The 20677-nt window shown below is 31.6% G+C and overlaps 1 protein-coding gene across 1 annotated transcript in view; it reads left to right on the top strand.

Annotated features, from left to right (window-relative positions):
* The window catches only part of Dhc1 (dynein axonemal heavy chain 1), a 283979-nt gene that overhangs the window by 222983 nt on the left and 40319 nt on the right, over positions 1-20677 (top strand). Inside the window, exons 46-48 of the mRNA XM_072529291.1 lie at positions 16131-16359; positions 17991-18377; positions 18607-18840. Coding sequence (XP_072385392.1) covers positions 16131-16359; positions 17991-18377; positions 18607-18840 — 850 coding nt within the window. The remainder of the gene's footprint in view (positions 1-16130; positions 16360-17990; positions 18378-18606; positions 18841-20677) is intronic.

Here is a 20677-nt window from a genome sequence, read left to right as displayed (position 1 = left end):
AATACCTTATTAAAAAATAATACTTTATTAAATAATTACTATATTCAAACGATATAAGTGTTAGTTAAATTTTCCAGCGCAAACCTGCATAAACGACAACTGGATTGAGCAGGGGCAAATCCTTCTAGCTCTGTTCTCCATTCGGGACGATTGAAGTGTACAAAACATGGAAGTCGAGCTCGAATTTCGAAATCCTGTACAAATTTCTTGGGTAGTAGATACCAAGCCTTCAATAGTTCCAATGGGTCAATACATTTTCTAATGTACGGTATCGTAAAGCTTTCCAATTCTGTTTTTGTAAACATGTACAACGGTTTTTGTGGATGCTGATTCATCACAATTCTTTTCGGACAACATTCCATTATTGTTAAAACGGTTAATGTTTTTAAACACCAAGTCTATCCACTTTTGCTCCTCGACTGTAGAAATGAAAAATAGTCTATTTTCTTCTTCCGGTGAATAAACTTTTCCACTACGCAAGCGCATCACTTATACTAAGTCTTGAAAAGTTTTTAAACATACAAAGTTTATTTTGATATTCCCTTTTTAACTGGTTAATAATTTTATGTAACTTTTTAACATTTCTTGTTTTTTCGTAAAATAAAATATCGCGTTTTATTCTTTTAATATCTGCACGAAACTGATCGACTCGTTCACGAAACTTTTTTGAACGCATACTGTTCACATTAACGAGCTTTTAAAACTCTTATATCCCTCTACTCTGAGTGACTTGCAGACCCCCACTCCTAATGATATAGTAACACTAGATTGTACCACATCCCCCACGCATCGCAAGTCCCCCACTCAAACTAATTAGCATACTTATAGTATAGTTTTGTGTTCAAAATATAAGAAACAAGAGGAACATGTCGTATAAATATTGTGATAATTTGGATAATCAACCTAGTGGTGACGAGTGGGATATATTTCCGACACTCTCTTTTTATATTGTACGACAAAAGCTGTGCCTTATTTGTCGTAAAATGTCTGGAACTAGACTTATTCCAAGAAATTTAATATTTAAAGGGTGGAAATTGGTATTTGAATTTTGCACATTTTGTAGTGAAACTAGACCCATGGGATTATCTCATCGAAACGTAGGATATCGTGATGGGTTATTGGAATCTCCACCACATAAATGGGACTCCCCACGGCCTGTGTTAGATTTACTATAAATAGATGTTAAAACCTTGGTAGAGATTATTAAAATGGTATCATTTGACTTTATTGTTTTACAAGCAATTCTGGGAAATCTGCTTTTAATCCAGCAACCAATCAATGTTAGGGAAGTTTTTGTGTGCTTTGACAGTAATGGTACACTAAATGAAACATGGCCTGAGACATGGTCAAGAATGGAATCATATCCGGGAAACCATTTTTTACCAACTTTACAAGCTGAAATACCACTAAACAGCACTAAATATAAATTGCGTTTTAGACATATAAGTGGTAGAAGCAGTGACTCCAAATGGTTAGAACTTTATAATGAAAGATTTAAAAAGGATAAAGTTATATCTCCAATATTTTATTATATAGCTATTTGTTCTACTTTTTCTATACTTGCGGTATTAATAGAATTTTTTAAGATTTTAAATAAAAAGATTTGTTTATATACATGTGTTTTATTGATACATATAAATATACAATTATTATACAAAATTTACAAATATGAATCATATTGAAAGGAATTGACTTTAAAAAGTTCATCCAAAGGAATATTTTCTAAATCGGATAATGCCGGAGCGTCTAGCAGCTTATTCCCAAATGTTATAAGGTCATCTATATTACCATTATGTGAAGTGATTAAAAAATGCCCCCACGCAAGTGTTTTTACGTCACCGTTTATAACATAGCGTTTGTCATCCTTAGCAGATAGTGCAATTTTATTTCTAAGTTCTGTATATATGGTGTGTAAATTAGACACAAATACATACATTTTTCTAAATATTACACCACCTTTTTTAACTAACAGAACGTAATCACTCATTTGCAGTTGTGTTTTGGTTATGTGTTTTGAAATGCCTTTTGCTTTTTTTATTAGTTCATTTGCTTCTATACAATAAGCTTTAGCACCTGTACCATAAAAACATTTAATGGGTATAGATGCAAATTCATCTTTCATTTTTCCTAATATTGAAGGGGTTTTCGGTATCCCGTGAATATTATAAGTCGGATAGTTGGAGGTGTCGAAATGTTCTAAATTTCTTTTCATATCCGCATAGAAATTGGGGGTATATATCTCCATAATCAAGGAGTCTGTGTCTGTGTATAACAAGTTTGCAGCTTCTCCATACTTCTTTTTGATGTATCCATAATAAAAATCATATATCACAATTTTCGATAAATCTAAAATTGTAAATCCAACATAGAGAGGCTTATCGTAAACTATTTTGGTTTTACCCAAATGAACCGCAACCAAATTTTCATTAAACACAGAACAAGACTTGAATTCTGGTTTCGAGATAAGTGCCCTGGCTCCCAACGAATTTGTTTTGGTTTCCCAGCGAGTACAAAGGCGGATATCCTTTCTTTTTTCAAGATTCTCTAAAGTCTTTCCGAATATCGCATTATTTAGCAATTTAAAGAGATCCCGCTCAAACTCGTTTTTGGCTTTGTTTCTAAGTGATGTGTTTAGGTCAATATATTTTTTTAGCCATGGTGATTGCGAAAACTCTAGTATACGATGAATCCTTTTTAGTACCAGACCATACTTAAGACACTGTTTAAGATTGCGATAATGAATGACGTATTTAGTTTTATTGTTGAGATTTGGTATAAGTTTAGGATATTTGCTTCCTGGTGGTACCATGCTTTCGGGGCAGAATGGCATATCATTATGTGCAGAATGTAAATGAGCTGGATATTCCAAATCTACTTCCAACACATACCCTTTATCCGCATCATCTTTCACCGAAAAACAGTTAAAGTTTTCAACATCCGTTACCCATTTGAAATGTCCATATGGAAGATATTGACACATGGCAGCACCATATAAATTTGTGGCATCTAGATACATGATGTAAGACTCGGGTTGTTGAGGATCAAAGTTGGGTACATAATGATTATTTGCCACTGCTTCTCTTTTACAACATTGTGCCACACCTCCTCGTACCCCTTTCTTTAAAAAGTGTACCATGTCAATGTCGGTAAGAAGCTCCAGTTCAATTTTGGTGTATCTTAACATGGCATCCCAACTTAGTGCAGGAGCTGTTAGGTAGTGACAAGGATCTAAATTGTATTCTTTGTGACATATGTTTCTAAAGTTCTCAAACACGTCAGCTAATAATAAGACATCTGAGATTAGGTACAACATAGCATAGTCACTAATAGATTTACAATCAAATGTGTTCCATACATCAATTGCTCTTGCATAATCGTCATCAGAAATGTCTTGGTTAGTTAGATTATTGTAGAAATTTTCTTTGGGCGGTAGTGTTTTTTCTTTGAGTTTGTCAAATCCATCCATATATGAATAAGGAAAAACACCCTTGCGTCTCACAAGTTCAAATTGTTTAGTATCTGGGAAATACTTTCTAATTTCTATACATTGCTCTGAGTTTAAAGTTGCGCTCAGAGTATCCAAAGGTTTCGCCAAAAATCTGTATGAATCAACAAATTTCAAATAAATATATTTATGTGGGTCCTTTTCTACCAATATTGATTTAGAAATTGTTATATATTTTTCTTTGGTCTGGGCAACTACTGAAACTTTTTCACCAGCTGTTGAAAGCTCTTTAACAAATAGATGACAGTCATAATTGCTCATATTGTGTAAAAATACAGGTATTGAATTTGAGAGTTTGTAATTTATATTACAGGAATTATGAGCTGGCCCAAGATATTTTGAAGTTAAATGATGATGATCTCTTACTTTATGATTAAAAGGATTAAAGGGTTTTTTACACAAGTAACATTCAGTAGCGCTCACATGTTTTTCAAATTCTTCTTTTGTTAACGGTAACATTGGTTTAATATGTTTAAGGTGATTCGTGTATAGTTCATTTACTAAACACTCTAGTTTCTGTATAAATACTTTGGGAGCATCCTCTCCTTCATATTTTATTAGTTTTGAAAGTGAATCATCATAGTTGCATTTAAGGTAAAATGCAAACGAATATGCTTGGTGTTCAGCTGTTTTGATTGAATATGAGTTTCCATTAAAAGGTTCAGCATAATCTATGGGCTTAAGCAAACTTTCAAAGTCCGCATACACAACAAATGGTACAGGCAACATTTTTTGAATGTTGATAAATTTTAGTATATTTTCTGGCACCATTTCGCCAAACTTATTTATTTTAGGACTTGATGTGGGAAGTTCTGTGTAAATATGTAAACAGTCGCTCTTTTGGTGATTATTGAGCTTTTCTTCTTTGGTAAAGAATTGTAGACATCCATCACATAAATATTCTTTGCGAGTGTTTTTTGTTTTTTGACTTTTTACAAGTCTGACCAAGTCTAGAATCAGACAATAATGACTTTGTTTATCATTTGTTATAAGCAAAAGGTTTACATGAGTGGCATGACGATTACTTGTAAAGTAAAGTGGGCCAATTATTTCATATTGCCTTTTATTATTTACGAAATTGGATTCTAGCCCATAAACATTTACTGAAATATTATTAAGGGTCTCAAACTGTTTAATATCTTTCAGTTTCATCGGAAAGTCAATCCCTTCAAAATTTAACAAAGTATCATACGGTGGATATGATTCTGGTTTGCTTGGGTTGCCAACGGGAGGAAAAATAGCTGCGTTAACACTCCACGCAAAACACTTATTATCTCTGTTTTCGATATTTAAAATAGCATGTTTTCTTACTATGGGTATTGGGAGACGAATATATGTTGATGCAGAAATAGAGTTAAATTTGTTTATGTTAACATCTAAAAACATTATTTCCTGTAATGCCCAATTTGAATCTTTTTCTTGAAATTCTGAGGCTTGCGTCATCAGTGCTTTCTTAAAATCATCAAATGTTTCATCCATCTTAGTGCTAATAGATATAATTGTATTGCATGTGTTCATGGACTTGATATCTGATAGGCCACTATCAGGTTTTAGATAAAGACTAAATATTTCAAAATTTACCTTTATGATATTGTGCAGATGTAGATATTCCCTCAAGATGTTCAAAACTTTGGGTTTAACATCATTTAAAAATCCATGATAATCCATTTTCTTATTACTATAAAAACGATAAGATGCGATTCTGTTTTTAAACGCATGTGTTAATTTGGAAACACTGGCATCTATCACTTCCAATCCAAGTGGTCTTAATCTTTTTTTGGGAATATAATAATCCCCATTATGCTCACTATCACTATTCACATTTCTGTATTTACATGTTTTTCTGTGTCGGGAGAGGTTATCTGAGCGCGAAAACGATTTATTACACATAGTACACGTATTCATGATTCTCGATAAACTACTGAGGAGTTCCGCTTATTTGCCTTAAATAGTATAATGATATTATGAGAATGTTACCCCCACCATGCTATTTTCAGACATTGGTCATTGATCTTGAGTAGAACTGATGTTGTCTAGACTATTGCGTGTCGTTCACCCCAATTTTTAGAAATTAATCATTAATCTTAAATAGACCAGATGTTTTCTAGACACCCACATGTTCAGGGGCTTATTTAATTGACCCTTGTTTAGAAATTAATTAATCATAATTATTTCATAGTTCTAATTATTCACTGTTGACCAAATGTTGTCTCTAGAGACCAAAATGTTGATATAGTTCACCCTTTAGCTCTATTTTAGATGTGAGAAGCAGATAATTATAACACCCCCCTCCAATACATACCGAACCCGCCTATCTCTACTACTTGAAAACATATAAAATGATACACTTGTATTTTTTGTGAATTAAAATGGTGTTAGAAAACGAATACCAAGCAATGGATGAAGAAGTTATAAACCCTTTGGATGCCATACTTGAATTAGAAGATAGTGACAATGTCTCCACGGATGAAAGTTTTGTTTTTTCGGTATCTACGGAAAACCTATCAGATTTGGAAGAAAATGAAGTGATAGAGACTGATTCCGCCGAAGTGGACAACAAAATTATGCAAGTGGATGAGGTCAATAATGTACGCTTTTTGGCATACGAATGTAGAGGAACAGTTTGTTTAAGCCAACATTATTATATTATAGACAATGAAAGTCTGTGTCCATCGTGTTTTTTCGACACTCTTAGGGGAGTACCAACGTATATTCACACGAATCATGTAACGGAACATTCTAGTGGAACTGCGGATAATCTGAGTGCACGTATTTGTGCGACTTGTAATAAAAATTTATACATTTACTGCTTATCAAAATACTGCATTGTTTGCAAATCTATAACAATAAATACACCATTTTAAAAACTTTGTGTCTTTTTTTTAGGCTCTTTTATATATAATATTTATCTTTTATTAGTTTTCATAAATACAGCGGTGGGAATATGTTATTTACCTGCTAGTAAAAAAATTAGCACTTTTGTATTGAATTTTAAAAAAATAAATTATATATTTTTGAATTGGTTATTTTTTTTTTCAAATTAGTAATATATGAGAAAATAATGTTTTGACAAAATTTCTGTAGATGGGGTTTACTACCCTTATTTAAAATGATTAGGTAAACATTTTTTTTCAAGTTTTGACTACACCTGTATTTGCGAAATAAGAATCCAAAATATTTTTTCTTAGTTTTAATAAATAAAGCGGCAAATAATTTTTTAAATTTATTTAATTTATTTTTTGGTATAATAAACTTAACTCCGTCAATGGTTAAAAGTGAACTTGAAACGAAAATACCAAACAGGTACCTAGCGCTGCCTTTTCGGCATGCAGTTAACTAAGTTAAAAAAAATTAGCACCTTTGTATTGAATTTTAAAAAAATGAATTATATATTTTTGAATTGGTTATTTTTTTTTTCAAATTAGTAATATATGAGAATATATTGTTTTGACAAAATTTCTGTAGATGGGGTTTACTACCCTTATTTAAAATGATTATTTAAACATTTTTTTTCAAGTTTTGACTACACCTGTATTTGCGAAATAAGAATCCAAAATATTTTTTCTTAGTTTTAATAAATAAAGCGGCAAATAATTTTTTAAATTTATTTAATTTATTTTTTGGTATAATAAACTTAACTCCGTCAATGGTTAAAAGTAAATTTGAAACGAAAATACCAAAGAGGCACCTGGCGCTTTTCGGCGTGCAGTTAACTAAGGTATGTGGGTCAAACGCGGTCAGTTTGTGTGTGTATACTAGCTTAGTGAAATGTTTAATGCGGCCGCGATCCGACAAAGATTATATTTTGAATATAATAGTTAAGAATATAGACGCTTAAAGTGTTTATGTTATTTGATATTAGCTTGGTGCAATGTTTCTGTTTAAGGTGTGTGATTTATTTTGGATTACATATTTTTAAAAAGGTATGTTTTTTTTTCTTATCTATTAAACATCGCAAAAAAGAAAGTATAATATTTTGCTTTTAGAGGAAATAGTCATTACTTTTAAATAAATAAACGAATATGAAATTATATATAATATGTTAGGTGTGTGATTATTTATTTTGGAATACATATTTTTAAGAAAGTATGTTTTTTTTTCTTATCTATTATACATCGCAAAAAGAAAGTATAATATTTTGCTTTTAGAGGTAATAGTCATTATTTTAAATAAATAAACCAACATGAAATTATATATAATATGTTAGGTGTGTGATTATTTATTTTGGAATACATATTTTTAAGAAAGTATGTTTTTTTTTCTTATCTATTATACATCGCAAAAAGAAAGTATAATATTTTGCTTTTAGAGGTAATAGTCATTATTTTAAATAAATAAACCAACATGAAATTATATATATATGTATATATATATATATATATATATATATATATATATATATATATATATATATATAGGTACCTATATATAAAATTTTGTACTGATTTTTACTTACGTATTTTGGAAATGAAATAAAAAACCAAAAAATGTTATAAAATTTTTTATTTTAGTACAATAATCCTTAGAAACTGTCAGTATTAATATTTTAAAAATAAAAGTAAAACTTTGTATTTTTAGAATATTTTGTTTGACTATATAAAATTAATAGTATTAATTTATTAATTTTATATAATTTAACATTCGACAAACACTTTAGAACAAGATATAACAATTAAAAATGAAATTATATTCCAATAGCACAAGTTTGAATGTTTTTTAAACTATTTTATAGTGAACTTCATGGCTATCCAAAAATGATTGTTTTTCACTAACAAAGTTTTTAATAAGCACATTATATTCTTCATCCTAGCTTTGCACACTAGATTGCTTGCATTGAACACAATTTGTCACCCCGAAACAGATTATATTATGATTTTATGGAATTTTTACACATTTAAACATTTAGGCACTTTTATTTTTTAGAATATGTTTATGTAATATTAAAGTGATATACAAAATATTATTCCACTGGTTTGCATGTGTAAATAGACGTTAGAATTTGATTACAGATTGCAATGTTCTTGTTGACACTAGTTAAGCTCTGTAGAGCTCTATCGCGTTTCCTTTCATACGCACTGATTTTTTTAATTAATACTTGTCTGTGAACTTCATGGCTTTCCAAGAAACGCTTATTTTCACTAACAAAGTTTTTAAGAAGCACATTATATTCCTCATCCTGGCTTTGCACGTTTTTGTCGATTGTATCAAAATTAGTCGTCGTGTTAAGGTCTATTTTATCTGCATTATTTTGACCAGGCAATACACATTCTTCCATGCTTTCATCAAAGTCCCCTTCTTGAATGATATTTTCTATTTTTTTTTCTTCTAAACAGGTATCACCTTCATCTTCGCTTTCCGATGAAATGTTTTCATATTTGCTCTCGTTTGGAGTCGAAGATAGTGTGACATGCTCTTCGAATTCTTTATATTTCATAGGTTGGTGATGACGGATGTCCCCCTCAATTAACTCCAGAGAAGAGTTTAAGACTTCTGCAAACATCTTTCCTTTTGGTGACTTTTTAAAGTGCGAAATAATCTTCGCGCTGGATTTTGAACTTTCTGGAACCGGCAACTTTACTTTCATTTTTATAATATTAATACCGACACTTTCTAAGGATTATTTTACTAAATTAATCTGCAGTACTCGGCTTTTTATAACTTTTTGAAAAAGTGGAAAGGGCAGACCAATCTAAAAGTATTAAAATTCCTCCCTTTTAGCACATTTTTTAGCGAAAACTCGAGATTTAATCCTTTATAGCATATGACCACACCATATATTGTTACAACCCTAATGTGCTAGTTACCCTATATGGATTTCAATTAAATTTTAATGGCCTTTTAATTATAATTAAGAGTTTTCTCGTATTCTATAACACTTGTTATTTAGCAATTCACATATGTGTTGGCAACTTATCGTGGATCTAAATTTGCAAAATATTTACCATAATTAGAATAGGGGATCGCTTATACGGGCACCCTGTATTATACATATCTTGTATAGATAAAACTCCAAAACCTCACCCGCAAATATGTGGGTTCTACAATTGCGCTCGAAAAATGTTAATTATATTCACCCCATGTAATTTTTTTTAATACTACATGTACCATCTGTTTGGTTTAAAAACCAGACAATATTTCCGTTTTAGAATTAAGCGTTTTATAACGATGGAATAGCAGATAACACGCTGAATTCATTTCTATTTAATAAATATAATGTGTTATGTATATTTATAAAAAGCAAAATGTTATAAAATGAAGTTGTTTGTATTTTAAACAATTTTATATAATCAACCTATAACGTTCTACGTCTTTTGATGCCATCTCTCCATGCTTCTCTGTCTCTCCACAACTCGTCTCCAGGGTGTTCTTCCATATCCTTGTCTATTCCTTCCTATCAGCTTTTTCTGAGTCTTCTTCTTCTTGTTGTGGAATTCGGGTCTCACGCATTCTTTGAACGTTGAACAGACAAGTTGTTTGGTTTTAATCTCATCAACTATTGTGTGTGTGACTTGCATTATTTCTCTTATTCTTTCATTTGTCACTCATTCCAGTTTTGATCTTCCCACAGATCTTTACCAGAAATCCATTTCAGTAGCTTCCAGCATTCGTTTTGTTTTTTCTTTCAATTGCCACACTTCACACCCATATGTAATTATACTTTTAACTACGGTGTTCTATATTCGCTTTTTACCGTTGTTTGTTAAATTGTTAAACAATTTTAAAGGATATTATAAAATTAACATTTTTTGCCTTAACAATCCTTATAAATATTGAAATTACGTCCATAACTGAATATAAATCCAACTGATAACTACATAATGTAATCAACAAACGCCAAAATATCAGTATTGTTTATAGACTACTCTAAATATTTTATTTGTCACAACCCGTAAAATAAAAAAGTAAAAACGTCTCCATTTTAGTTTTTATAGACTTTTAAGGTTTCCTTCCCTGAATATTTTGTTTTATTGGCTCCGTCCAGTGTTTCATCATTTATGATTTTTTATACCCGGCTATTTATATTCCGTATATTTACTGATCGTTTCTCCTCCATCTAAGATCAAGTTCTGACGATATTCATATTTGGTTTTTTTATTCTTTTCCATTTCTTCTTATACATATCATATATTTATTGATTCAAAATTAATATAATTTCTTTTTTGTTATTTGAGTTAATGGCCTTTTAATGTTACCTAAACGTTTACCCCAATTTAAATAATGTCAAATGAGGGTGCCAGAAATAATTCGTTGTCGTTAATTAAACTATTATCCTTTTCAATTTACTCAATTGGTTAGTCTAATTTGAATATTGTTGGGTGGGATTGTCTGCAATAATTAATGATGTAAAGTATTATAATTTATTTTTTGCTTATTTGGCGCAACTGGCTTTTTATATTTAATGGAGTTAATTAAACTAATCATAATATTCTGCGGGGTGGGTAGATTGACCAGTGGGTAGATTCGCTTCACCCTATTTAAAATCACCCACCCTCATTTTGCATGCAGTAATATCTTATATCACCCCACCCTATTTTAGATTACTCTAGGGTAATTTATAATTAATTATTGTTATAATTAGTCATTTTGACCACGAAATTGTGTACAATCTTAATTGGTTAATTCGCTCCACCCTATTTTAAGTAACCCTATTAAATGTTGTCTAGACCGGCCTCGGTTCATTGACCCCCTCCTCATTTTGCTCATACTAATACACACTACTGGCATGCTTGCAAGTTTTCTCCATAAAAAGGCGCCTAATAATATTCGCTGTATTGAACTAATATTCCCAGTTGTAGGACACATTTTTATGCCACCAGATAGTTTTTGGTATTTCTGAAGGCAAAATTAAAATAACAGCAAAAATAACGAATCCAGAGAACTACCTAGCTATAATAGAGCAAAACGCCACAATCTATAAATTGGTTGAAGACTGGGACGCGTTTGATTGGAAAACCTCGTATTAGAAGTTATTAAACCACCAGGAGCTTGGCACTTTCAATTTCAAAAACGCTTTAGGATTTTGAAGCAAAATGATTATACAATTGAAGTTCAGGGCGAAGTCAACTATAATACTTTCATCGGTGTTCCAAAGCGCCTTTGTAAGAAAAGAAAACATATTCGTTCTATTAATCCTGACAAATTTGAAGCTGGCAGAGTAAGTGACAAAAAGAAGGCCCAGAGTGTTGCCAAACTATTAGAAACGCATTATGGAACTGATTTGCAAGAAAATTCCGATTTGAAGTTCTATAAAGATCCCATACATTTTTCTCTAAATAATGACGAGAGTGATCCACAACTATTGACAAATGAGTTATGTGAAGAATTTTCTCTAGAAGAAACAACTGGGATGTAAAATTTGTTTTGTTAAAAAAAGTTCATTTTTATGAGTTTACGTTATTTTCAATTTATAACAATAATTATATAAATATAAACAAAATAAATATGTTTTAAGTAATAAGAATCTAATGTTTATAATAAGTTATTAAGTGAAGTTTAAAAAAACACGTTTTTCCGAAGTTTTCTGAAATTTCCAATCCAAAGTTGCTAAATTTTGTTGCAAATCCCGCCATGTCCATAAATAAAACCAATTTTATACCGTAACTGCATCTCAAATATTTTTTATTTAGTATTCTTCTAATAAAACATTATACATATAAAAATACAATACAATACAAGTAAATCAAACAGAAAACTAAAACTATCACAGGAGTCCTTTGTAATAGTTTTTTACGTTTTCTGAAAATTTTGATAGATGTAACTTGGCGGATTTTGCTTGTATACCGCTCAGACTAATTAATTGTGTTAATTATTGTGTAACGTTAAGTCGTACATATGTACATTAGAACTAATTTATTATGGTACATCTAACTACGATTAATCACGGTGTCGCTCCTAGTTCGTGATTAACATTGATTTTACTACATAACTAAGTTTAATTGATTTTACTACATATACAGAGTGTCCCAGAAACGTCAACCAACAGCTATATTTTGACAACTACAATAGAGAACTAATGAGAAAATCCCAGTGGTTCGGTATATACCATAGCTTAAAAAAACTTATTTAAAAAAATGTATAATGGTATATTATCCAAAATTTTTATAAAATTAAAATTATCCAAAATAATTGAAAGTTGCAGAAAGTTTTCGATCTTATCAGACCATAATCAGTGAAAACATAAACATATTTCCACGTTAATATCGTTAATAGATATTAATAGATACTAATTTAATGGGAATAAGCTACAATAAACAATTTCCACTTTGGAAATCATTCTAAAAATACAAACATTAATGAATCAAACAAATTTTGTTTTTTATTACTTAGTAAAAAATTCTTCTACTAATTTAATTTTATCTGACTCATTTATATTGATAATTCAGTCATATTTATATTATACATTTTAAAGTAGACGACTTTAAATATTTTTAACTAAATAATGACTTCTATAAACAATATTTTGGTCTAGCGATGGCCTCATGGAACAGAGTTGTTGGACACATTCCTGAATGATATAAACAATAAAGAAGAGAAAATAATATTTACCATGGAAAAGGAATATAATAACACACCTTCTTTCCTGGATGTGTTAATCTCTAAGAACGATATTGGATATGAGACTTAGGTGTATAGAAAACTAACGCACACCCATAGATATTTAAATTACAAATCAAATGACAATATTGATATTAAAAAGGGAATCATTAAATCCTTATACGACAGAGCCAAAATTGCTTGTTCTAACGAAAATAGGTTTTTGGAGGAAAAACATTTGTTAACATCTGTTTTATTAAAAAATGATTATCCTTTTTTGTTTATAAATAAGGAATTTTCAACAATCGACCAAATAGAACAAAACAACTTAGAACGAGATCCTACAGCATACAGAAAAAATAATACGGGGAAAATAACAATACCATGCATAAAAGGATTATTAGAAAAACTTAACAGGATAGGAGATAAATTCAAATTCAAATAAATTCAAAGGAACATTAGTTTCCGGATTTATTATCAGATGTCGCTATTGTGTCCATATCGAAGCCATTATAATGCCGCCAAAGGAGGAGTTAATATATATATATATATATATATATATATATATATATATATATATATATATATATATATATATATATATATATATATATATATATATATAATAACGGATTTATTACGGCTGTCGCCGCTTCTCCGCCCCCAATTTCCATCTTTTTCTGTCATATGCAGTTGCCTCTTGTAAGTCTCTTGCCGCCATTGCTTCATCAATATCGTTGCGCCAACTTCTCCGTGGTCGTCCTCTCTTTCTTCTTTCAGGAGGGATCCATTCCAGTACTCTCCTAGGCCATCTGTACTCTGGCATTCTTTTAACATGTCCGAACCAGATTAATTGTTTTCTTTCTATGTCATCATTGATATTTCTCTCCATTTTCATTTCGTTTCTTATTTGTTCGTTTCTAACTCTCTCCAGTTTCGATCTACCGCAGTTTCGTCTCAGATAATCCATTTCTGTCGTCAAAAGTTTGTTTCTATTAGCTTTGGTGACGTCCCATACTTCCGAACCGTAAAGTGTAATACTTTGGACTATACTACCGTAAATGTGTTTTTTGGTTTCTCGTCGAATTGTTTTTTGCCAGAGAAGAGAGTTTAAGGCACGGGTCGCTGCTCTGCCCTTGTTTATTCTTTTCCTGATTTCATCTGCGCTATTTCCCTTCTTGTTGAAAATGACCCCCAAATATTTGCAGGATTGCACGCCTTTGATTTTGTCGTCTTCCAAGACTAGGTCACATATTTCATCTGTTCCCACTGAGAGATATTCACATTTTGTCATATTCATGTTTAGACCTGCCATCTCATATTCTTCTTGCAGTTTTCTTACCATATAGCTAAGATCGTAGCTGTCTTCGGCAATTACTACCTGGTCATCCGCAAAGAAAAGTGTATATAGCTTGTTTTCTTCCACCGTTATTCCCATGTTTCTACATTTTTTTACCCATTTCACTAAGGATCTGTCCAAATAGATTTTAAATAAGGTGGGTGACAGACAGCAGCCTTGTCTTAGTCCTTTTGTTGTTTGAAAAGGAGAGGTGATTTCTTGTCCCATTTTAATTCTTGCAAAGTTTTGTTCGTAATATTTTTGAGTGGCATTAATAAGAATTGGGTTTATTTTTAAGTTACCCATTTCTATCCATAGTTGGGAGATCGGTACACTGTCATATGCTTTTTCCAAATCTATTAAAGCTATATGAGTTTCTCTATTTCTCTGCACTCGTTTTTCCATTGCAATTTTTAATGTGAAGATATTATCCATAGTAGGAGGAGTTAATACTGTTGATAAAATGATACTCAGTATCAAGAAGAACAAGACGATGGCCCTTGGTTATATTTTTGCAACGCATAAACATCGCGGGAATGAATGGACAACTTCTTTATAATGCAACTTATGTAAATGCAGCTTATAAGCATAGACGAGAATTTTTCAAAGTGCTTTGCTTAAGTTTGATAAAGCGATACCTCTCTGAACGCGCTAACATTCAGTCACTGCCAAGTGATATAAAAGGGTTTTTGACGTAATATAAAAAACCAAACGAAGACAAAAGGAGCCGCCTGCAAGATCAGAGGTGTTTCATTTGCGGTCGACAAAAAAATCGGGTCACAACAACCATCTGCGGAAGTTGTAATAGGTCAGTTTCCAAACAACATATGGCAATGGTTGTTACATGCGATTTTTGCAAAAATGAAGAAGCAAGTAGTGAATAATATAAACTAACAGTGACAGATTTAAAGTGAAGTTTCATTTCAATGATTTCTTTTTACTTTTTTCTTGAGTTATTTTTTTTATTTTTTTTTTAATTTATACATCATTACAAATGCATAAAAAATCAAGGCATCATGTTTTTTATCTTTATACATTAATATAAATAATTCCTGTGTATTCAATCTGATATTAATAGATGTGATGTATATAATACACTAAGCGGGTAGCTGCCCGAGATTCCGTAGTGCGGATAGTTGAAGATTAAATAGTGCCCACTTCACTTTTCGTATTTTTAAAATAGTTATCCACGTTTAATATTATTCGACGATCCTGCTCTTTAATAACACGACCTTTTTTTCCGTCCATTGTCAGCAAAATTCTTTGAAAATAAAATTAATTAAGAAACACACACAACTTAGAGATGACCTTGAACCATAAGCTATGACAGTAATATGTTCATAAATCTAAAAAACTTAGCCTTTCAACCACGTTGTCTTCTGACCGTTGCTCAGCCATTATGCATTCAAAGTCAAATCGTTCTCTGCACCATTCAAGACTATTACGTCGATGTTTAGGGGTAAGAGATAGCACACAGTTTGTCCGAAATGAAACAATACCAAAACTGCGAATTAGACGATCAGTTGTTCACATCCCGTTGTTCCGTTGTTCATTTTTAAGTAATCACTAGTGTTAGTGTAAGAAGTGGTATTGTTGTATAGCTTCTCCTCTCGTTTATTTTAAAATAATTATATTTACTTATAGCCTTCAACAGCAGGTTGTAAATTTACAACTAAATAATTAAAAAAAGGAACAAGGAATTAATTTTTTTTTAAATCCACCTCTTCTATTAATACACATACTTTTTAACAGTTGGCAATGGAAGATCTAGCAGCCGCTGAACAGCAACTAGAAGAACGTGAGCAATCGTTAAGAGAAGTGAAAGAGCAATACGATGCTGCCGTGATGGAAAAACAAAGATTGACGGAAGCCGCCAATTCTTGTTTGCGTAAAATGAATACCGCTACAGCTCTCATAAATGGTCTTGGGGGTGAGAAAGTTAGATGGACTCAGCAGAGCAAAGAGTTTAAAGAACAGCTTGGTAAGTTTGAGTTAAAGACATTATTATTTGTCATTCATTTAAAACTACTGACAGATTTTTATTTAGTTAATCCTTTTTTGGTTATTTAATTTACATAGCTTTAAAAATGCGAGATGTGTTCTCGCACGTTCTCTCGTGAAAAAAATATTCAATTTTTTTTCTTCTTTCCTCAGCTTCCCTATATAATTGCTTTCGTATTCTGTCAAGTAGATTTTTAGAATTTACATAATTAATTATATATTTCTTCTTCTAAACGTCCTTATTAAGTCCCTATGACGTTGGCGATTGACATTGCAAGACTCTCTCTGTCTTGAGCAATTATGAACAGGTGTTTAGCAAGTTCACATGCTCTTAGTATCTCGGTTCATTCTCTAATATTCTTCAACTACGAGGCTTGTTTTCGACCAATTCCCATGTGTCCTTCGAGTTTATCCATCATAATCAGTTTAAGAATTTTATACTCTTTTCCCCGCCTTATTTGTCAAAAATATGTTATTTTTTGAATTTGACGCTATAAATCAACTAAGCTGTAGACCTGCAGATGCTACTAAACACAATTTGTAATACTGGAGAACAGTTTGGCTTAACAATAAAAATAACGAAAAAAAATAACGGTTATCAGTAAGAGGGGTAAAGTCATAACAAGAATCCAGATAAAAATAAAGATATTGAACAAGTGACAAAGTAAAATACTTAGGAGTCTGGATTACCGAAGATATAAATTCGATCCAGAATAGAGTAATCAAGAGCAGCCTTTTTGAGGAAATTTCTGAGTAACCAAAGACTTAATATGCAAATCCGATATCAGATGGCAAAGTTGCAGTTTTCATAACTAGTTTTTTTTTTTCGAGGATAGGTAGTTAACCCTCCGCTCAACCCTCCTCTTTTATTCGGGCTTGGAACGCTGCAGTAAGGTGATTTCCGAGCTACTCAATCCACCCGTTCCTCACCCTACTTCACCATGACATCACCACAAACCAGTATAAGATCAGAACCAATATCGAATTAAAAGCACTCTACAATGACGCCGATATTGTCCAAGAAATTAAATCACAGCGACTAAGACACGTGCACAGACTGCATAACGAGAGACTTGTAAAACTGGTATGGGAGGAGATTCCCACAGGCAAAAGACCACTCGGACATCTCAGAATGCGATGGAGAGATAACATCCAAGCAAATCTCTGGAAAATAAACATTCCATTTGACCCTAGGTTGATGGAAGACCGAACAAATTGGAAAAAAGTTGTACAGTTAGCCAAGACCCACCCAGGGTTGTAGCGCTACGTGATGATGATGATATCAGATGGTAAAATTTTATATTAACTCGATTCTTCTTTGTGGCGCCGAAGCCTGGACTGTTAATGTGGGGTAGTTGAGAAAGAAAGAAACTTAGGATGTGGCTTTTTAGGAAAATTTTAAAAATACCACGGACCGATCATATTACGAACGAAATGGTGTTGTACAGAATGGGAAGAGACACGGAGCCTTTGACCATTATTAAAAGGAAAAAGGCATCATATACATATATCTTTAATTTTGAGTTTTTTTAGTGTCATAAGAATGCATTTTTTGCTTCTTAATGCTTTTATGCTTCATAATTAATTGCTATCTAATTATTTTTATTTTAGGTCGTCTCGTAGGAGACGTACTATTAGCTACCGGGTTTCTCTCGTATTGTGGTCCGTACAACCAAGAATTTCGAGCGAATTTAGTGAAGACCTGGATGGATATCCTACAAAAGCATACAATTCCATATACTGTTAATCTCAATATCACAAATATGCTTGTAGAAAATTCAGTTATCTCGGAATGGACTCTTCAAGGCCTACCAAATGATGAACTTTCAGTGCAAAACGCGTTGATAGTCACCAAATCAAGATCTTATCCTTTACTAATTGATCCGCAAACACAAGGAAAGCTTTGGATTAAAAATAAGGAAGCAAATAATAATTTGCAGATTACATCTTTAAATCATAAGTATTTTAGAACGCATCTAGAAGATTGTTTATCTTTAGGTAAGTCTGTACTGTGTACACTTTTCTTTTTTTTTTTTTAGAAAACCGATTGAAAATTATTCTAATCCAAAAATGTATACTTCGTAGGTACTTTTAAAAACTAAGTTTGTATAACAGTACTTGCAAACGGGAAACTATAACTTAATATTTCTAAAATATTTAACATTTATATACATCTTCTTTTAAAAAGATTTGCTCTAAAGGTTATTACCATTTTTGTATATTTAAGGTAAACCTTTGTTGATTGAAGATATAGATGTTGATTTAGACCCTGTTCTCGACAACGTATTGGAGAAAAACTTTATCAAGTCTGGGTCTATAGAAAAAGTCATAGTTGGTGACAAAGAATGTGATGTTCTGAAAGGATTTATGCTGTATATTACTACAAAACTTCCAAATCCACCATATTCTCCAGAAATCAGCGCAAAAACATCTATTATTGATTTTACTGTAACGATGTTGGGTAAGTTTGTCAAACGATACCAGTTTATTTAATAATACAATAAGTATTATTCGTTAAAAGTTTACTGTATAGCTGCAGCCATTGAATAGTTTACACCCTTACATATCTAGTAGCAGATTTGTTGAACTTTTACCTCGTTTTACAAAATTTAACAAAATGGAAATTATAGAAAGAAGTTTTTTTTTAATAAAATGGATTATGTTCTTTATAACGAAAATAAGAAATTCTGAGTTAAAAATATCCACTATATATTAAATATAATTTATTGTAAATAATGACACAATTGAAAACAGTAACAATTAATATTTTGAGTACATCCCACTATTGTCAATACAACTTTGAAATCTTCTGTTTATAGATAGCAGTAATCTCCCCATGCCTTCATGGCTCTCGTGAATCTCTACTTCAAAAAGCTTCTCTTATGCTTGCTCAATTGCTTTCCATAGTTCAATTCTATTTCGTAGTGTAAGGTTTCTTTCGTTTAATTTCTTTGTTAAATCTGCTCACACATTTTCGATGACCTCCAAGAAGGCCACGGAAGAACATTAACATGAGTTTCTTCCAAACATTCTCGAACAATTCTACTCTTATGTTAAAAGTTAATAAGTTGTTTTTGGGGAATCTCTGGATCACTAATGGGAACATTATGTTCCCAATAATATGTTTGTAATATAATAATTTTTCTTCTATATGAGAACAAACGCCTGTGCCTTCAGTAGTTATCCATCCCCATACGTTGACTAAAAATCCTCCTTTCTTTCGTAAATGATGTCTATACTGTTTATCAAACCTATGATTTCTCGGCCTATAAACTTTTATTCGATCATTACTATATGATTAAAACACTTCTTTATCGGAAAATGCAACATTAGACCAAAAGTTGTCTTCACGGTTTATGAATTCATTACAAAATGCAATTGGTCTACTCTTGTGATCCTCAGTCAAAAGAGGTTTCCTTGCAGCTGCACAATTTATTAATTCACTTGTTTTAATTCTTCTTCGTACAGTGCGAATGCTGCTCGGAAACACTGCTTCTGTATTAGCTTTTCGAGCTATGTCAACAGAAGCTTATCTCAGATAATCTACTAACATCTCATCTTGTTGCTTGGTGGAGTTTTGCCCTTTTGAACCACATAACTGTGCTGTAGAGTAAAAATGATTCCCTCTTTGTTTCATTTTCCATATGCACATATGACTCATGTCTAAATCCATAGCAACTTGCCTTGGTGACCAACCTTCTACGAGTTTATCAATTGGTCTTGTTTTTTGCATGTAACTGAAAGACATTTTGGATGCGTTTAATAGCTTTTATTTTATTTTTCAATACGCGAGAAAATTTCGACAAGCACTTTGGCATTTAGCAAATCCATACGATACTGTGATTCTACAGTATTATAATGTAAAAATGAAGGTGGAACCTATTCAGTCGCCGCAGCTGTACATGTTTTTTGAATTTCATTTAGCTAGTCAGAATAAACGTAATTCCTCATTCGGTCTTTAAAGCTTTAGTAGAACAAAATCACGTTGATATTGAAAAAACGGTAACTGTAGCATCTTTAGTCGATGCAATCCTTTGCTCATTTTAATTGTAAGTCACTAATTCCCTTTAATTCTGTGGACTATTGTTTACATTTTTGTGTAAATTAATGGATACTTACACATTTTATCCATGGTTACTAATTGTCCCAGAAAATTTGTTTTTAAAGTACACAAAGATTTCCGAGAAACTAGAGATTTCCCATTTGTTTATGATTATTAGTTAACATTTACCAAGTGACACACTCTTCTATTTTATTTATATTATTTTGATAGGCTTGTTTTGATAATGCCGATTTTA

Source organism: Diabrotica undecimpunctata, chromosome 4 (genome assembly GCF_040954645.1).
Source record: "Diabrotica undecimpunctata isolate CICGRU chromosome 4, icDiaUnde3, whole genome shotgun sequence".
Taxonomy (NCBI): domain Eukaryota; kingdom Metazoa; phylum Arthropoda; class Insecta; order Coleoptera; family Chrysomelidae; genus Diabrotica; species Diabrotica undecimpunctata.
This window is presented reverse-complemented; position numbering and strand designations above follow the sequence as displayed.